At 50.3% G+C, this 16,842-nt stretch overlaps 1 protein-coding gene across 4 annotated transcripts in view; it reads left to right on the plus strand.

The window, feature by feature from the left end:
* The window catches only part of SSBP4 (single stranded DNA binding protein 4), a 45,184-nt gene that overhangs the window by 23,348 nt on the left and 4,994 nt on the right, over positions 1-16,842 (plus strand). For 2 of the 4 annotated variants that reach the window (XM_043977579.1, XM_043977580.1), the window contains exons 5-15: positions 4,157-4,237; positions 9,889-9,972; positions 10,839-10,898; positions 11,036-11,105; positions 12,081-12,151; positions 12,266-12,333; positions 12,682-12,727; positions 12,875-12,910; positions 13,163-13,217; positions 13,368-13,438; positions 13,564-13,642. In XM_043977579.1, coding sequence (XP_043833514.1) covers positions 4,157-4,237; positions 9,889-9,972; positions 10,839-10,898; positions 11,036-11,105; positions 12,081-12,151; positions 12,266-12,333; positions 12,682-12,727; positions 12,875-12,910; positions 13,163-13,217; positions 13,368-13,438; positions 13,564-13,642 — 721 coding nt within the window. The remainder of the gene's footprint in view (positions 1-4,156; positions 4,238-9,888; positions 9,973-10,838; positions 10,899-11,035; positions 11,106-12,080; positions 12,152-12,265; positions 12,334-12,681; positions 12,728-12,874; positions 12,911-13,162; positions 13,218-13,367; positions 13,439-13,563; positions 13,643-16,842) is intronic. The other 2 variants (XM_043977581.1, XM_043977582.1) reach the window with 1 other exon arrangement.

A 16,842-nucleotide genomic window follows, 5' to 3' on the forward strand; every position in this document is an offset into this window, starting at 1 on the left:
TTCTGGGAGAGTGAATGCAGAGCTGGTACAGATATGGATATTCCGGAAAATGGGAGGATATGGGCAAGAAAACAGTAACAAAGGGAATGGAATTAAGGCAAATAATAATTATCCCACCCACTTTCAGGGGTTGAAAGGATCAGCAAATGCACATATTAAGGAACTGCAATAGCTACCATGCCTAATTTAATGATTTGAAGAAAAGCGGGGAACCCAAAGGGACCACTATCTCTCATACAGTATCATACTAAAAGACCGGATTTGGACCAGGGAAGAAAGTCTACTAATTGTCATGTAACTTCACTCAAAGTTAAAAAGTTGGGGAGTTTTTTTGGGGGAAAGGGGTGTAGGAAAGGATAACTATTTGAACTGTGACAGAGCTGTGGTGTATAGTAATTAAACACCTACTACGTGCTGAGCACTGTGTTGGGGATATAGGTACAAAGAATGAAGCCATCCTTACTTGCAATCTAATACCCTTAACTACCCAATGATCTTTCCTGTAGAGACATGTTCAGTGTGGTTAAAATCACCAGCATCATACATTTACCTAACATCAGTTTCCCCATTACATGTCATTTTAACCACATCTCATTTGAGCCTCTAAACCATTCTGACAGGTGCAAATATTCTCCCATTTTATCAGTGGGGGAGGGGGGTAGCCAAGCTGATTTAGCATCAAGAGGCCTGGATGCGGATCCTCCCAGCACTGGTGTGAAGTTGAACTCACCACTTCATCATTTGTAAAATGTACGTTGGAGCAGATGACTTCTAGGCTTTCTGACACTATGATCTAGAATCATTTAGTAGGATCAAGTTTAGTACTGTCATGTGATTTGTCCAAGAACACTCTGTGATTAGGTGGTCATGCTAGAACTTGAACCTTGCCACTCTGACCTCTGTTCCGGTGGTTTTTCCGATACACTGTGCTGTTGGGGGAGAGGCATGTCTTTAGTTTCATGCAGTTGTACTTGCAAGTAGAACGTGAAGCGGACTTAACTTTGACTTAACTCCTTGTTTTGAAAGCAGGACTCATTTAGGAATCCTTCTTAATATCATAGAACATAACATCTTGGAGTTAGAAGGGACCTGGGAAATTAATGGCAGGCCGAGGAAGCAGGCAGAACAGGATCTGATCCGTTAGCCAGTAACAAGCTTTTTTTTTTTGTTGGTTGGTTTTTGGAGGTATTTGAGTTAAGTGACTTACTTAGGGTCATACATATAGCGGAGGCCAGATTTGGACTCAGGTATTCCTGACTCCTGGCGGGGGCTCTATCCACTGTGCCACTTAGCTGCCCCAGCAAGCCTTTTATTGAAAGATATTGGCAGCCTTGGGCCAGGTTCTGGAAAAGGGGATCTAATAATTGTTTAATTGTTATCTTTATTTCTAGCCCAGGGCCACAAGAGGTGTCTTACAAGTGGTTGTTGTATGAATGAATGAATGAATGAATGAATGAATGAATGAATGCTCTAAGAGGGGGACTCAGCAGTAGATAATCAAAAGAGCTCCAAACAGTCCTTTCTCTCTTCTAAACCCTCTTGCAATCAAATGGACCTGCTTTCCCCATAGTTACCAGTGATCTGTTAATGGCTGAATCCAAAGGCCTTTTCTCAGTTCCCATCTTTCTTGACCTTTCTCCAGCCTTTGACAATGTCCGTTACCTCCTCCATGATACTTCTTCCCTCTGGTTTTCATGATACCAGTCTCACTTGGTTTTCCTTTTCTTTTTCTTTCTTTTTTTTTTTTTTTAGTGAGGCCATTGGGGTTAAGTGACTTGCCCAGGGTCACACAGCTAGTAAGTGTTATGTGTCTGAGGCCGGATTTGAACTCAGGTACTCCTGAATCCAGGGCCAGTGCTTTATCCACTGCGCCACCTAGCTGCCCCTCACTTGGTTTTCCTACTGGCTGTCCTGCTGTATTTTCTCAATGTCCTTTGTCACTTCTTCATCCCTGGGTGTCCCTCAAGGCTCTGTCATGGATTGCTTTTCCCTTCTCCCTCTATACTGTTTCCCTTGGTGATCTCATCAGCTCCCATGATCATTTCAATTACACTCTCCAGGCAAACGATGCCCAGATCTATACATCCTGCCCAGTGTTTCTCCTGAGCCTAAAAGGGATGGTTTCAGAAAAACCTGGGAAGACCTATGTGAACTGATGCAAAGTGAAGCCAGCAGAACCAGAAAACAATCTACATGGTAAAAGCAATATTATAGGGGCAGCTAGGTGGTGCAGTGGATAGAGCACCAGCCCTGGATTCAGGAGGACCTGAGTTCAAATGCAGCTTCAGACACTTGACACTAGTTGTGTGACCTTGGGCAAGTCACTTAACCCCAACTGCCACACACACACACACACACACACACACACACACACACACACACACATACACACAGCAATATTATGATGATAATCCGCTATGAAAGACTTAGTAACTCTGATCAACATATTGACCCACCACAATTTCAAAGGGGGTGGTTGTTCAGTTGTTTCAGTCAGGTCTGACTCTTCGTGACCCTATTTGGGGTTTTCTTGGTAAAGATACTGGAGCAGTTTGCCATTTCCTCAGATGAGGAAACTGAGGCAAACAGGGTTAGGTGACTTGCCCAGAATCACACAGCTAGCAAGTGTCTGAGGCCACATTTGAACTCAGGGTCTTCCTGACTCCAGGCCCAGTGCTCTATCCCCTGAGCCACCTCACTGCTTAGCACTCTCTTTGCTTCCTTCAGCTCTTTATGTTGTCTCCTACTGAAAGCCTTTTTTTTTTCTGATCATCTGGGTCGATTGTGCTTCCTCCCTCTTCTACATCACATTCGTGCTGCTTGTCCGCAAGCTCCATTTGTACCTTTCCAGGAGACTGGAAGGCCTTGGAGGGCAGGTGCCGCAGGTTTCTGTCCATGTATCCCCAGGGCTTAGCACAATGCTGGCATGTTATAGGCACCTAATAGACACTTGATGGGATAGGAACAAAACACAGCCTCATGTCTCCTAGGGAAGCATGCGATTCATACGCCCACAGGAGCCTCACTGATAGGTCAGGAAAGGCTTCATAGAAAGGCTGGGGATTGAAAGAGGGGGAGGTTTGGAGAGGGAGGGGATGAGGAGGAATGAAGGCCAGAAACTGGCCCCTTCTTATCTCAGTTCTGTGTCTCTTCTTTCTTAGAATTGAATTGGGCTGGGGTGGGGATCCTTAACCTGAGATTCACCTGGTGTGTCAGGTTATCTTGGATTGGGGGAAAATGACATCTTTCTCTTTTAGAACCTTTGGGTTGCCTTGTACTCCTGTGTCTTTTATTCATTTGAAAACACGATTCTGAGAACCCCTCCATAGGCTTCACTTCCAGAGATTCTAAGGACCCCTAGACTTGGGTAAAGGTGGCTGGGTGGTGCCAGTTGTACTACCTATTCTTTTTGTGACCCAGGGCAAGATTCTTCTCCCTCTGGGCCTCAGGTTGACCTGGCTGTTCTATACGGTTAAGGATCTCATGATTCTCCCAAGTATGGACTTTAAGGATTTAAACTTGGAAGGAACTCTGGAATGTCAGAGCTGGGAAAGCCTTTAGAACAAGGCCCTTAGAACACAGGAAGTCAGAGTTTAGAAATCAGTGATTCCAGGGGGCAGCTAGGTGGCACAGTGGATAAAGTACCAGCCCTGGATTCAGGAGGACCTGAGTTAAAATCCAGCCTCAGACACTTGACACTTACTAGCTGTGTGACTCTGGGCAAGTCGCTTAACCCTCATTGCCCTGCAAAAAAAAGAAAGAAAGAAATCAATGATTCCTTTTCCTCAATTTATAAGGGGAAACTGAGACATAGAAAAAGTACATGTATCAGAACAATAGCCCATCAACTCTAGGCCTACCTACCCCCAATATACATAGGATTATAGATCTAGATTACCCCTTCATTTTATAGGTGATGACTTGTTAAGAAGTGGCTTGCCTAACATCCCAAGGTAGTGAGTGACAGAGGACAGGATTTGAACCCAGGTCCTTTGATACCAAATGCAGTGTTCTTTCTATACAGTGTACCATTCCTCCCTTCGTGGAGGCCCTAGGACTGGGACAAGTAGGGGACAGAAGGCCTAGGGTCAAGAATGGGGGCATTCAGACTCTATCATGGTAAATTTTAACAGACCCTTCTCTTTCTGCTTTTCAGAGTGCAGCCGCAGCGCCCAGCCCGGTGATGGGTGGCATGGCTCCCAGTGATGGGATGCCTATGCCAGCTGGCTTCTTTCAGGTATCACAGTGGAGCTGTCTCCTGGGGAGCGTGGGATTGGGGGGCTGGGCTCCTCCCTTGGCAGCCTCAAGGATGAGGCAGGGCTGGGGGGAGGCTGAAGGTTAAGCTCTCTGTAGGTAGGGCTGTGTGGGGCTGTGTGTGTGTGTGTGTGTGTGTGTGTGTGTGTGTGTCTGTACATGGGATGCAGTTGTTTATGGGATGTTTGTGTGTCTGAGGAAGAGAAAATGATATGGGTGTCTTGGAGAGGTGGGGGAGAAAGAGAAGGAAGAAAGTGGGAAAGCGTGTCTGTGTGTGGGAGGGAGAGAGTGTGAGTGTGTGTGTGTGGGGGGGGGGATGCGGTAGTCCATGGGATGTATGTTTGTGTGTCTGAGGGAGAGCAAATGATATGGGTGTCCTGGAGAGATGGAGAAGAAAGAGAGAAGAGAAGGGAGAGAAGGAGGGAGAAGGAAGAGAGTGTCTATGTGTGTGTGTATGTGGGTGGGTGGGAGGGAGAGAGAGAGAGTGTGTGTGTGTGGGCAGTAGGGTCTACCTGTGTGTGAGTCACAGCTGTGTGCAGCCCGTGGCCCTGTGTTTGTGTGAGAGGAAGAAAGGGATGGTGTGGCCTGCCATAGAGGAGGCTTGTGCATGGTGAGAAAGAGAGGCGGGGGGGGGGCGTGTTGGGGGGGCATCTGTGTGGGAGGGGGAGGGAGGATGGGGGGGAGGCCTGGAGCTCTTTGTGGCTTTGGGGTCTGGATGTCTGTAAGAGAGGAAGCAGCATGGGGTCTCTAGACTAGCATGTGAACGAGAGGCATGAGGTCTGTGTGTGTGTGGGAGAGAGAAAGAAATAGGCATGAGGCTGTATGTGTGGGGGGAGGGAAGGAGAGAGGCAGGCAGGAGGGAGCTCTGTCTGGGAGTCAGAGATGTGGGGTTTGTGTGTGTAGGAGAGGTGTTAGGCTGATACAGAGGATGAGGGGGATAGGCGGGGGCGGGGGGCATGACTTCTGTGCAAAATGAAGGGCTCAGGTCTCTGTGTTTGAGCCAGGGGAAGGAAGAGGGCAGAGGGGAGCAAGGGGGTGGAGGTTCTTGGAATGTGTGTGGGGTGTCATGGGGGTCTGTGGGTGAGAGAGAAGGGTGTGAAATCTGTGAGAAAGAGGAATATGGAGGGTGTGTGTGTGTGTGTGTGTGTGTGTGTGTGTGTGAGAGAGAGAGAGAGAGAGAGAGAGAGATGGGGTCTTTCTGTATAGGAGAGAGGAGGGTGTGGGGTCCACATGTGAGAGGCATAAAATCTGGGGGGGAAGTGTGGAAGCATCTCAGAGAGAGAGAGACAGAGAGAGAAGGGGAGTGGGAGGGAGGGAAAGAGACAGAAACACAGAAAGAAAGAAAGAGGGGAGGGAGGGAAGGAGAGACAGAAACAGAGAAGGGGAGTGGGAGGGAGGAAAAGAGACACAGAGGGGGGAGAGAGAAAAGAAGGAAAGGGGAGGGGAGGAAGGGAAGGACAGAGAAGAGGAGGTAGGAGAGAATATTGGTGGTCTATGAGAAAAAGAAAAGAAAGTATGTATGTGTGTGTATAGGGAGAGAGAGAGAAGCATGGGGTCTGTATGTGAGAGAGGGAGAAATATAAAGGGATGTAAGGTCTTTGTGTGAGAAAGGCAAGAGGTTCTTGGGATAGGGAAGTAGGGGGTGTTTGTGTATGAGAGAGATGTGTGGTATGAGAGTGGATGAGGATATGGGGTATGGGAGGGAAGGGATCTATGTCAGAGGGATAAAGAAGTGGGGGGGGAGAGAGAGAATGTGTGTGTGTGTGTGTGCATGCGCGCGTGCACGCGTGTGCATGTAGTGGGGGAAGGGAGGATGTTGGAGGACCCAGGGCAGGAGGAGATGGTATGTATATGTCAGGGAGGCAGAGGTCCCACATTCAGGAGGCTGGGGCTGTGGGTTTTGGATATTCTAATTCAATATTAATTTAGAGGCAAGGCTGCTTGGGATAGCTAGGTAGCACAATGGACAGAGAACAGGCCCTGGAGTTAGGAGGACCTGAGTTCAAATGTGGCCTCAGAAAGTATGTGACCCTGGGCAAGTCACTTAAGCCCAATTGTCTCTCTCACACACACACACACACACACACACACAGAAGAAGAAGGAGAAGAAGGAGAAGAAGAAAGGTGGCTGTAGGGAAGTGACCCATGGATCAGCATTGTGTTTCTTGGCCATCCTGCATTCTTGGGTTTTTTTGGTTGTTTGTTTTTGTTTTTGTTTTTGTTTTTTTTGGGGGGGTTTTGTTTTAGTGAGGCAATTGGGGTTAAGTGACTTGCCCAGGGTCACACAGCTAGTAAGTGTTAAGTGTCTGAGGCCAGATTTGAACTCAGGTACTCCTGAGTCCAGGGCCAGTGCTCTATCCACTGGGCCACCTAGCTGCCCCCATCCTGCATTCTTGTTAATGACTTAACTCAAGGAGGCACTGACCAGATCTGTACATGAAGGATAACTGTTCCCTAACAAACTGAGGGATTAGCTGGGACCCCAAAAGATCTGGAGAGGCCAGAGCACTGGGCCAGCCTGGGGAAGGTAGATTTAGTAAATGTAGATACTGCAGATAAATGTAAAGTCCTACACCGTTCCAAGAAATCAGCTTCTCAAGTATAAGATAAAAAGAGTAATGATGGCAGTGCCCTCAGAGACATATATTTTCTGGACTTCACTAAAACACCGAAGAAGGCTTGGCTCATCATGATCTGTTTTCTAGATGAGACAACTCCAGTTCAGGTTCCTAAAACTTAAGTGATCTTATTGTTAAAAAGACTTCAGGGGCAGCTAGGTGGCGCAGTGGATAAAGCATCGGCCCTGGAGTCAGGAGTACCTGAGTTCAAATCCAGCCTCAGACACTTGACACTTACTAGCTGTGTGACCCTGGGCAAGTCACTTAACCCCCATTGCCCCGCCAAAAAAAAAAAAAAAGACTTCAGAGGTGGCACTTGAACTACAAATTCCATGTTTCTGAGTTGAGCCCCACAATCTAATGCCCTTCAATAGACAACAGTTTGCCTGACAAAGATCTGGGGATCTTTGTGTACCGCAAGTTCAGCATAAGTCAACAGTGTGATATGGCAGCCCAAAAAAGTTAAGGAAGTCTTCTTTGCATTGAGTGATAGTGTACAGGAGTCCTGTTGTATTCTGCCTCAGTTAGGCACTTCAGAGATAGCATGTGACATTCTGGGTGCCACATTTTTGTTTTGTTTTGTTTGTTTTTTGTTTTTGTTTTGCGGGGCAATGGGGGTTAAGTGACTTGCCCAGGGTCACACAGCTAGTAAGTGTCAAGTGTCCGAGGCCAGATTCGAACTCAGGACCTCCTGAATCCAAGGCCAGTGCTTTATCCACTGTGCCACGTAGCTGCCCCCTGGGTGCCACATTTTAAGGACAGAGAGAGAACCCAGGGGATGGTGATCAGCATGGTGAAGTGCCTTGAATCCATGATAATATGAACATTTAAGTTTTTTGTTTTGTGGGGTTGTTTTGGTTTGGTTTGGTTTTTTGTGGGGCAATGAGGGTTAAGTGACTTGCCTAGGGTCACACAGCTAGTAAGTATCAAGTGTCTGTGGCTGGATTTGAATTCAGGTCTTCCTGAATCCAGGGCCGGTGCTTTATCCACTGCAGCGCCACCTAGCTGCCCCTGAATCCATGAAAATACTAAAACCAGTTGAAATAACTGGGCATGTTTAACCTAGAAAATCATAAGGCGTAGGAACAACATGATAGTTTTCTTCAGGAATCTGAAGGGCTGTCATGTGGAAGATGATCAGCCCCAGAGGGCAGAACCAGGAACTGTGGGGGGAAGTCACAAAGAGGATAGTTGACACTGAGAAACACTTCCTAAACACTAGGGCCGGCCGGGCCCAGATGGAACAACTGCATGTCTACAGGCAGAGGCTGGTTGAGCTCTTGTTAGGGGTGTGAGAGGAAATTCTGGTTCCTAGAGGGTTGGTGTAGTTGTCCTCCAAGGGCCTGTGCTTCTGCAAGACAGGGGTAGGGGTGTGTGTGTGTGTGTGTGTGTGTGTGTGTGTGTGTGTGTGTGAGAGAGAGAGAGAGAGAGACAGTGAATGGGGGCTACATTGGATATATAAGACAGGCAAGTGAGAGGTGGGGGAGTGGAGGTGGAGGTGTGTGGGTGTGAAAGGAAGAAGAAAAAGGAGGTTATAGGGTCAGAGAGAGAGAGAAGAGGGTGAGATGACTCTGTGTGTATGGGGGTGGAGTCGGAGAGGACCAGAGATCCATGGATGGAGAGAGGGCAAGTATTGGGGTGTGGTTGGGGTGGGGGTGGGGGGGACACAAGACCAGTGATGGGAGGGGGAGATCTCAGAGGGGTCATGTGTATGAGAAAAGAGAGGCGTGATTCCTGGGTGGGGGTGGGTTATTTTATGTATATGTGGAAGACTCATGTATGTGTTTCTGTAAAAGAGAGATGTGGGCATGTGTATGCTTGGAGAGGGGAGGTCTATGAGTATGAATGAGAGAGAGAGAGAAGCCTGGGAGGGGGGTGAGGAGTCGAAGGGTTGGGGGAGCAATACCTGGGTCGTGTGTTTGTGAGAAAGGGGAGGCTTTGGGGAACTGTGTGTGTGTATGTAAGGGGGTTAGAAAAAAGCCTGAGATCTGCTTGTATTCGAGAGGGGGTGGAGATGGGAGAGGTATGGATACACTGCAGGGGTGGGGGGGGGGGATATTTGTATGACAGAAAGAGTAGTGTGGAATGTGGGGAGGGATGGGTTCCCTATGGGTAGGGGGGGGGAGGCATTGGGGGTGGTCCGTGTGTGTGTGTGTGTGTGTGTGTGTGTGTGTGTGTGTGTGTGTGTGTGTGTGTGTGTGTGTGTGTGTGAGAGAGAGAGAGAGAGAGAGAGAGAGAGAGAGAGAGAGAGAGAGAGAGAGAGAGAGAGAGAGACAGGCTGCAGTGTGTTGTGTGGATCTCCTGCCATTGTGCACTACTCCCCCCCAACCAGGAACTGCCTTATAAACTCATCTGTTCTTAATTAGTGCTAATGGGAAACAGAGAGGGGCTTCCTTCCCCTGCTAATCCCCTGCTTGGCCTTCTGGGAGGGGCCCAGGCTGGGACTGGAGGTGGGGCGGGTATAGAGAAGGAAAGGAGGGGAGGGCCAAGACAGGCTTGGGCTTTGGGAGGGGGAGGGTCCAAAGGACTGGATGGGGAAGATGAGGAGGAAGAGGATGGGAATTGGCTCTGGGTAAGGGAGGTAAGGAGAGGCAGGGCTGGGGGACCGGGGCTGCCCAGGCTTAACAGTGGAGCTGGGGAGCCTTGGAACCCAGAGCTGGCACCAAAGGACCATGTGCCTGAGGCTCCAGGGAGCTTCCTCTTTCCCTTACCTTCCTAAATGGCCTTTTCTCCAGCTTCTCCTGCTTCAGACCCTGGGAAATTGGGGCCCAGGGCCCCAGAAAGGCAGCCTGGTCTGGGGTGTGCTGGGAGACATCCCCTCCCCCATCTCCCAACCCCAGCACCTGTCCCAGCCCCTGGCCGCCACCATATTTAAGTCACAGCTGGAGAAGACTGACCCAGCTGGGTCCTTTCCCAGGAGCCCCAGGTGGGCATCACAGCCAGCCTGCCAGGGCCCAGGGATGGGGGGACCTCTGGCCGTGGCACCATAACCCTCTGTGTTCTGCTTTTCCCCAAGGGCCCTCCTGGTTCTCAGCCGTCTCCACATGCCCAGCCCCCCCCACACAATCCCAACGCCCCCATGATGGGCCCTCACAGTCAGGTAAGGAGAGCCTCGCCCAGCCTGTGGGCGCCCCCTCCCAGCCAACTCCCTGCCCGACTCATTCCTCAAGGCCTCCCTCCCTCCTTCCCAGGCCTGTCTCTTCCTTGTCCAGTCTAGCTCTCCCTGCACACACTCCCCCCAACTCCTGTCTACTCCAAGTTCACGTGTGTGAACTTGCACACATGCACGTACACACACATCCTGCTCCCCCCAGCTTCTCTTGGCATCTACTGTCTCCCACTGCCCGTGACCACACCTATCGCACACATGTCCACATGCCCACACAGATATCACAGCATGTTTCACATACATGAAAACAAGCAGTCTTTCCATTCATCATCCTAAGAGGCCACTAGCTGGTGCAATCCATGGAGAGCTGGGTCTGGAGTCAGGTAGCCCTGAGTTCAAATCCTGCCTCGGTATCCTCACCTGTAAAATGGGGACCTGTTTCCCAGGGTTCTTGTGAGGACTGAACGAGGCTTGATTTGTGAAATGCTCTGTATTATGCTTTTTTCTCAATCACGGTGTCCCTCTTCTCCTCTCTGCCCCTCGCCCCTCGCAGGCCCCACGAATCTCAGTCCTTCACTAGGCCTGATGAGGAGATGGGAAGAGAGAAGCCAGCAGTCCTGGCCTCCCCGTGCTACCCAAGCCTCAGCTTGACACCTTTGCTCTAAGCCCGTGGCCCTCCCCCACAAACATAATAGACAGAGGGAGCAGCAGTTTCTCTGGGCCAGGGAGGAAGCTTCCAGGCAGGGACAGGGCGAGTGGAGAGGGTGATGTTAGTGGGTCCTGTGGGGTTGGGAATGGGGAAGGGGCTGGAGCCTCCTCTTGCCTCCGGCCCAAACCACCCCCCTTGTTTCTCGCAGCCCTTCATGTCTCCTCGTTACCCGGGAGGCCCCCGGCCGTCCCTCCGAATGCCAAACCAGGTGAGCCTCTTGGTCTCCTTTGGTGCACTCAGTGAGTCTGGAGGCCTGGACTGCGCAGGGCAGGGGACTAAGGGTGGGTGGGGGAGGCCCTGGGGCTTGCTGTGGCCCTGGGCCTCATCTTTGACACTCCCTTGTAGCCACCTGTGGGAGTCCCGGGCTCCCAGCCGCTGCTGCCCAATGCCATGGACCCATCCACGCGGGCTCAGGGTGAGTAGCATGGTCATAGACCCAGGAGCCCCTCCCTCCTCCTGGAGCCCACCCCTGGAACCCACCACAGGTGTCCCTGGAATCTTAGCCACAGCTATAAAAAGAGAGGTTGTGCTCCTGCGCTTATTCTTTTTTTTTTTTTTTTTTTGGTGGAACAATGCGGGTTAAGTGACTTGCCCAGGGTCACACAGCTAGTAAGTGTCAAGTGTCTGAGGCCAGATTTGAACTCAGGTCCTCCTAAATCCAGGGCCAGTGCTTTATCCACTGTACCACCTAGCTGCCCCCTGCTCCTGCACTTATTAAGCATTTACTGCATACCAGGGGCTATTCTGAGTGCTGGATATACATAGAAAGGCAAAAAACAGTCCCTGCCCTCAGGGAGCTCCCAGTCTAATTGGGCACAGCATAGATCCTACATATGGCCTGGAGTGTGGGGAAAGGCCTCCTTTAAAAGGTGAGATTTGAGCTGAGTCTCAAAGACCTATGCTTGAGGAAAATGCCTTTGGTGGCCGATTGAAGGGTGGGTGGGAGAGGAGAGAATCCAGCCTGGTGGGGAGCTAAGATCTGGGGAGGCTGCTGGGGAAGAGGAGTGGGAAGTGTTGCAGTGCAGGGATCTTGGGTAGGAGAAGGGGCTGATGAGAGAAAGAAGGCTGTTGCATAGGCCAGGACTGAGGCCAGAGGGGGAGGTAGTGTTAGGAGAGATGGGATGAAGGTGGACATGGCAGGGTTTGAAATCCTGACACTAGAATCCACCATCAGAGGGGATCCCTCATCCTGGTGGCTGCTGTCATATCTGCTTTGGACCCTGTTCTGATCTAGAACCATCACTCCCCATCTGAATCATGGTCATCCGACCACACTCTAGAACCCTGAGTTGTCTTTGGACCCTGTGTCTACGAGCCTCCTAGTTGGGCATTCTGGGGTATCTGTAGATGCTGACCATGATATTGCAACACAGCTCTCCTTCTCCTATAGGCCATCCGAGCATGGGGGGCCCAATGCAGAGGATGAATCCTCCCAGAGGAATGGCGGGGATGGGGCCTCAGGTAAGGAGTGGGGCTTCTTTGCAGGAGGTTAGGGGTGGAAGGCTTTGAGGGCTTGGATCTCCCTTATCAGCCCAGCTCAGCCCAGCCTCATAGGCTCTGTCCCGTTTCTTACAGAATTACAGCAGCGGGATGAGGCCCCCACCCAATGCCCTGGCTGGGCCCGGCATGCCAGGGATGAACATGTAAGGAAGACAGATAAGCCACCCTCATTTGTGGGCCCCCAGCCCAGCATCCTTGTGTGCTTGTCCTCACCCATGTACCTAGCTGTTGGTGTATAGTACACAGGTGTGCCTGTCTACATACATGTGTGTGTACATGACACACCCATGTTGGTAGGATGCACCTTCCTATTTGTGTGAATGTCTTGAACATGTATGTAGCGTACACATGTACTTGTACAGACACGTTCCACGTATGCCTGTGCACACACATTGATGTACATGCCTGTGTTTGTGTCCTTGGCCACTGGTGCCCTGCACAGTTCCCAGGTTGGTACCCCCCTCAAGCTGACCCACCCCTGTTTTTTCCAGGGGTCCAGGAGGACGGGGGCCATGGCCTAACCCCAGCACCAACTCAGTGAGTCTCTGGCAAAGAGTGAGGGGAGCATGGGCTGAGTGGGACAGACCCTCCCTTGGAGGTGGGGGAGGGGGGAAGGGGGTGGGCTGATACCCAGCAAGCCTCATATGGAGTCGGAGCTAACCACTATTTCCCCCCCTCCCCCAGATAGCATACTCCTCCTCCTCCCCGGGCAACTATGTGGTGAGTCTATGCCCTGACCTGACTGGGTGGGCAGGGGTCAAAGGTGAGGGTGAAGTCACAGGACTGGCTGAAGGCCTCAGAAGTCAGAATGGGGCATGGTCTGAGGGAGGCAGGGGTCTTGGGTCAGAGGTCAAGGTGAGGCCAGGAATTAAGATGAAATGAGTTATTAAAGCAGGCTGAGACATTCGATACCTGGCTTTGTTTGGGAACTCCATCCTCATTGGTCTTTACCTTGCCCCTACCTGTCCACAGGGTCCCCCAGGAGGAGGTGGCCCCCCTGGGACTCCCATCATGCCTAGTCCTGGAGGTACAGTAGTAGGTGCTCTGGTGTTGGGGGTAGGACTTGGTTGGGGGAGCCTTGCGTTGCGGGTGGCGGGGAGGGATTTGGTGGGAAAGAGGAGGGAATGGGAGGAGGAAGAGAAGGGTCTTTCCTCACCTGCTTCTTCCCAACCCCCAGACTCAACCAATTCCAGTGAGAGCATGTACACCATGATGAACCCCATTGGGCCAGGCAGCAACAGGCCTAACGTGAGTGACCTTTCCCCCAAAGGCTGAGCCCCATCCCCCACACCCCCTAATACCCTCCAGCACCTCTTTGCCCTCTATACCCCAGCTCCCACCAGCGACCCACACTGACTCACTTCTCTTTTCAGTTCCCAATGGGCCCCGGGCCTGAGGGCCCCATGACAGCAATGGGGGCAATGGAGCCACACCACATGAATGGCTCTTTAGGTACGTGACTCCAGTCTGTGACATTCTGTGTTCCATGCTCTGACATCCCTTCCAGCTCTGGCATTCTCTGTTTTAGGGACCCTCCCAGCTCTGACATTCTGTGTTCCAAGGGCCCTCCCAGTTCTGACATCCCATGTTCTAAGGGCCTTCCCAGTTCTGACATCCCATGTTCTAAGGGCTTCCCAGCTCTGCAATCCCATGTTCTAGGGGCCCTCCTAGCTCTAACATTCTTTGCTCTAAGATCTTCTGAAGACCACTGGCTTTCTCCCCCTCACCCCCACCCCCAACTCTCCCTTCTCTTCCCTTCCCAAATTCCAGGGTTCTAAAGGCTGTACCGTGGTTGACGAGTTCCCTCTAGTGGTCATTATTGGTCACCACAAGAATAAATTTCTTTCAACAACGGCTTAACTGGGATTTCATTGGAGCAATCCGGGCTCCCAGCTTATCAGTGGGAATGGGTGGGGAGAGAGGAGTTGCCCCTGCCCTGGGTGGTGAGTAACAGTGAGGACACAGGACTGCGCTCCAGACTTGAAAAGCATAAGTGATAGGGATTTGAGAATCATTGGTTCAGACACAATGCTTCAGGAGAGTATAGAGGAAGAAACTAGGCTGAATCTGGACAAGCTGGCTGTGTCACTGACTTGCTGTGTGACCTTGGTCAAGCCTTTTCCTTCTCTAAGTTTCAGTATGACTGTCTTTAAAACTACAGACTGGGGGACGGCTAGGTGGCGCAGTGGATAAAGCACCGGCCCTGGATTCAGGAGTACCTGAGTTCAAATCCGGCCTCAGACACTTGACACTTACTAGCTGTGTGACCCTGGGCAAATCACTTAACCCCCATGGCCCCACCAAAAAAAACCAAAACAAAACAAAACTACGGACTGGATTTTTCTCAAGTCCTTCTCAGCTCAGACCCTCCCATTTCTGACATTCCATGTTTTAAGGGTCCTCCCAGCTCTGATGTCCTGTATTCTAAGAACCCTCCCACCTCTGACATTCCAAGTTCTAAGAGTGCTCCCATTTCTAACATCCTGTGTTCTAAGAGCCCTCCCAGCTCTGACATTCTGGTTCTAAGTAGGTAGTTAGGGAAGCTTTCATAGAAAAGATAGGATTTCAAGTTTAAGGAAAGTTTAGGTTAGGAGAGAAAATTGTAGTCCAAGGCATGAATAAAGAAAAGCCAGTGGGAGCAGCTAGGTGGCACAGTGGATAGAGCACTGGCCCTGGATTCAGGAGGACCTGAGTTCAAATGCAGCCTTAGACACTTGACACTTACTAGCTGTGTGACCCTGGGCAAGTCACTTAACCCCAATTGCCTTTCCTACCCACCCACCCCCCCCCCCCCAAAAAAAAGAAAGAAAAGCCAGTGGATAAAGACAAATTTTGGTTATGGAACAGAGGAGGTGGGGAGAGGTGGTATGGGCTTGGACCTAGTTAATTTGCCTGATGAATGAGTTTGGATTTTGTCTTGGGGTGATAGGAAGGCCCCAAAGGGGTCAGTGAGAACAGTTGGACAGAAGCAGGTCTGAGCTTTAGGAAGCTGGGTTTTGGATCAGAGAAAGCTGGATTAATCAGAGCAGGAAGGAGACGGCCCGACATGAGGGGGCAGGGCTGGTGAAGGGGGAAAGAGCTCTACATTGGAACTCTGAGGCCTGGGTTTAAATCTTAGCTTCACCAATCACTACCTGTATGACTGTGCCCACGTCAGTTACCCTCCTTGGCTTTTCTGTGAAATGAAGGGCTTTGTTTAGCTCTGAGGTGCTTCACATTTGGGGGGTTTTTGTTTTTTTGTATCCCAGGACCTTTGGGCAGGCCCCTTGTCAGAATTAAGTTTGAAAAATAGTTGAAGGGAAAGCTGAATTTCAGTTAGGGGTTATGAAAATCCAGATGTCGTTTTTTTTTCCCCATCCAAGTTTACAAACCTCCTGAGATCTGTCAACAGAGCCCTGGGACATGGGGTGTGTGTGGGGCTCTCAAAGGTCCTTTTCAGCTCCAAACTGATGAACTTATGATCCAGCCTGGGATGGGGGCCTCCCTGGCCTCCTGTCAAGGGAGCTGGCCACCCTCTTAATTTATTGCAAAGCTCAGATGATGGATGTTTTTTTCTGACAATCGGAGCTGAATTCCACCCCTCTCTCACTTCCCCAAATTGTCCCTGCTTCTGCCTCTGGGACCAGGCCGAACCTGACCAGCGTCTTTTCCGCATGAGGGACCACTTTGAAGATGGTTATCAGACCATCCTGCCAATAGAACATTGTGCCCCTGCCCCCGCTCCTGAATCCTCAGTTAGTCAAGCAGAACCTCCTCGTTTCCTCCTCCTGGCAGCCCTCTCACCATCCTGGCCCAGCTCCGGCTCACATCTTTCCTGAATGCAGATCTCAGCCCAGTGCTCTGGGTCAGGTCTGAGGGGTAGAGGACAACCATATAGTCATCAATCCCCCTGGCTTGGATGCTAATGCTACCTAAGATTGACTTGGCTCTTGGCTACTGTGATAAAATTGGTTGACCTTGTGGTTCAGTAAATGCTCACTGACACAATCAGAACACAGTTGGTGCTAAATATGTGTTTCTTGATGGATGGCCACATCTTCCCTATCTTGGGCAGTTGATTTTTTAAATCCAAGTAGAGAATTGTGTATTTTTCCCTGGCATACTATATATATTGGCCTAGAAAGGACCTTAAAGACCATCCCACTGATTTTACAAAGGAAATGGAAACCCCAAAGTATAAATGATTTGTGCAAGGTCATACTGATAATATGAGTCAGGATTTGAAACCAGATCCCCTTGTTCGAAATCTTCATATGCACCAAACCCATTCTAGCCCATTGAGATCTTTGTATATCCTAAGGCCACCAGGCCTAGAATCAGGAACCAGCCTCAGACACTTACTAGCTGTGTGACTCTGGGCAAGTCACTCAAACCTGTCTACCTCAGTTTCCTCATCTGTAAAATGAGCAGGAGAAGGAAATGGCAAACTGCTCCAGTGTCTTTGCCAAGAAAACCCCAAATAGAGCCACAAAGAGTCAGACACGACTGAAATGACTGAACAACAACAGAGAGAAAGAAGAAACAAGCAATTTTACCCAAATTGACATGCCACCTGGGGCCTGTTGAATAGCATCAGCCTAAGGCCAGATCCCTGAAGCATTCAACTAGAGACCTCCTTCCTGGTTTACACTCCCCCAGTTAATTCTTATACT

Source organism: Dromiciops gliroides, chromosome 1, assembly GCF_019393635.1.
Source record: "Dromiciops gliroides isolate mDroGli1 chromosome 1, mDroGli1.pri, whole genome shotgun sequence".
NCBI lineage: Eukaryota > Metazoa > Chordata > Mammalia > Microbiotheria > Microbiotheriidae > Dromiciops > Dromiciops gliroides.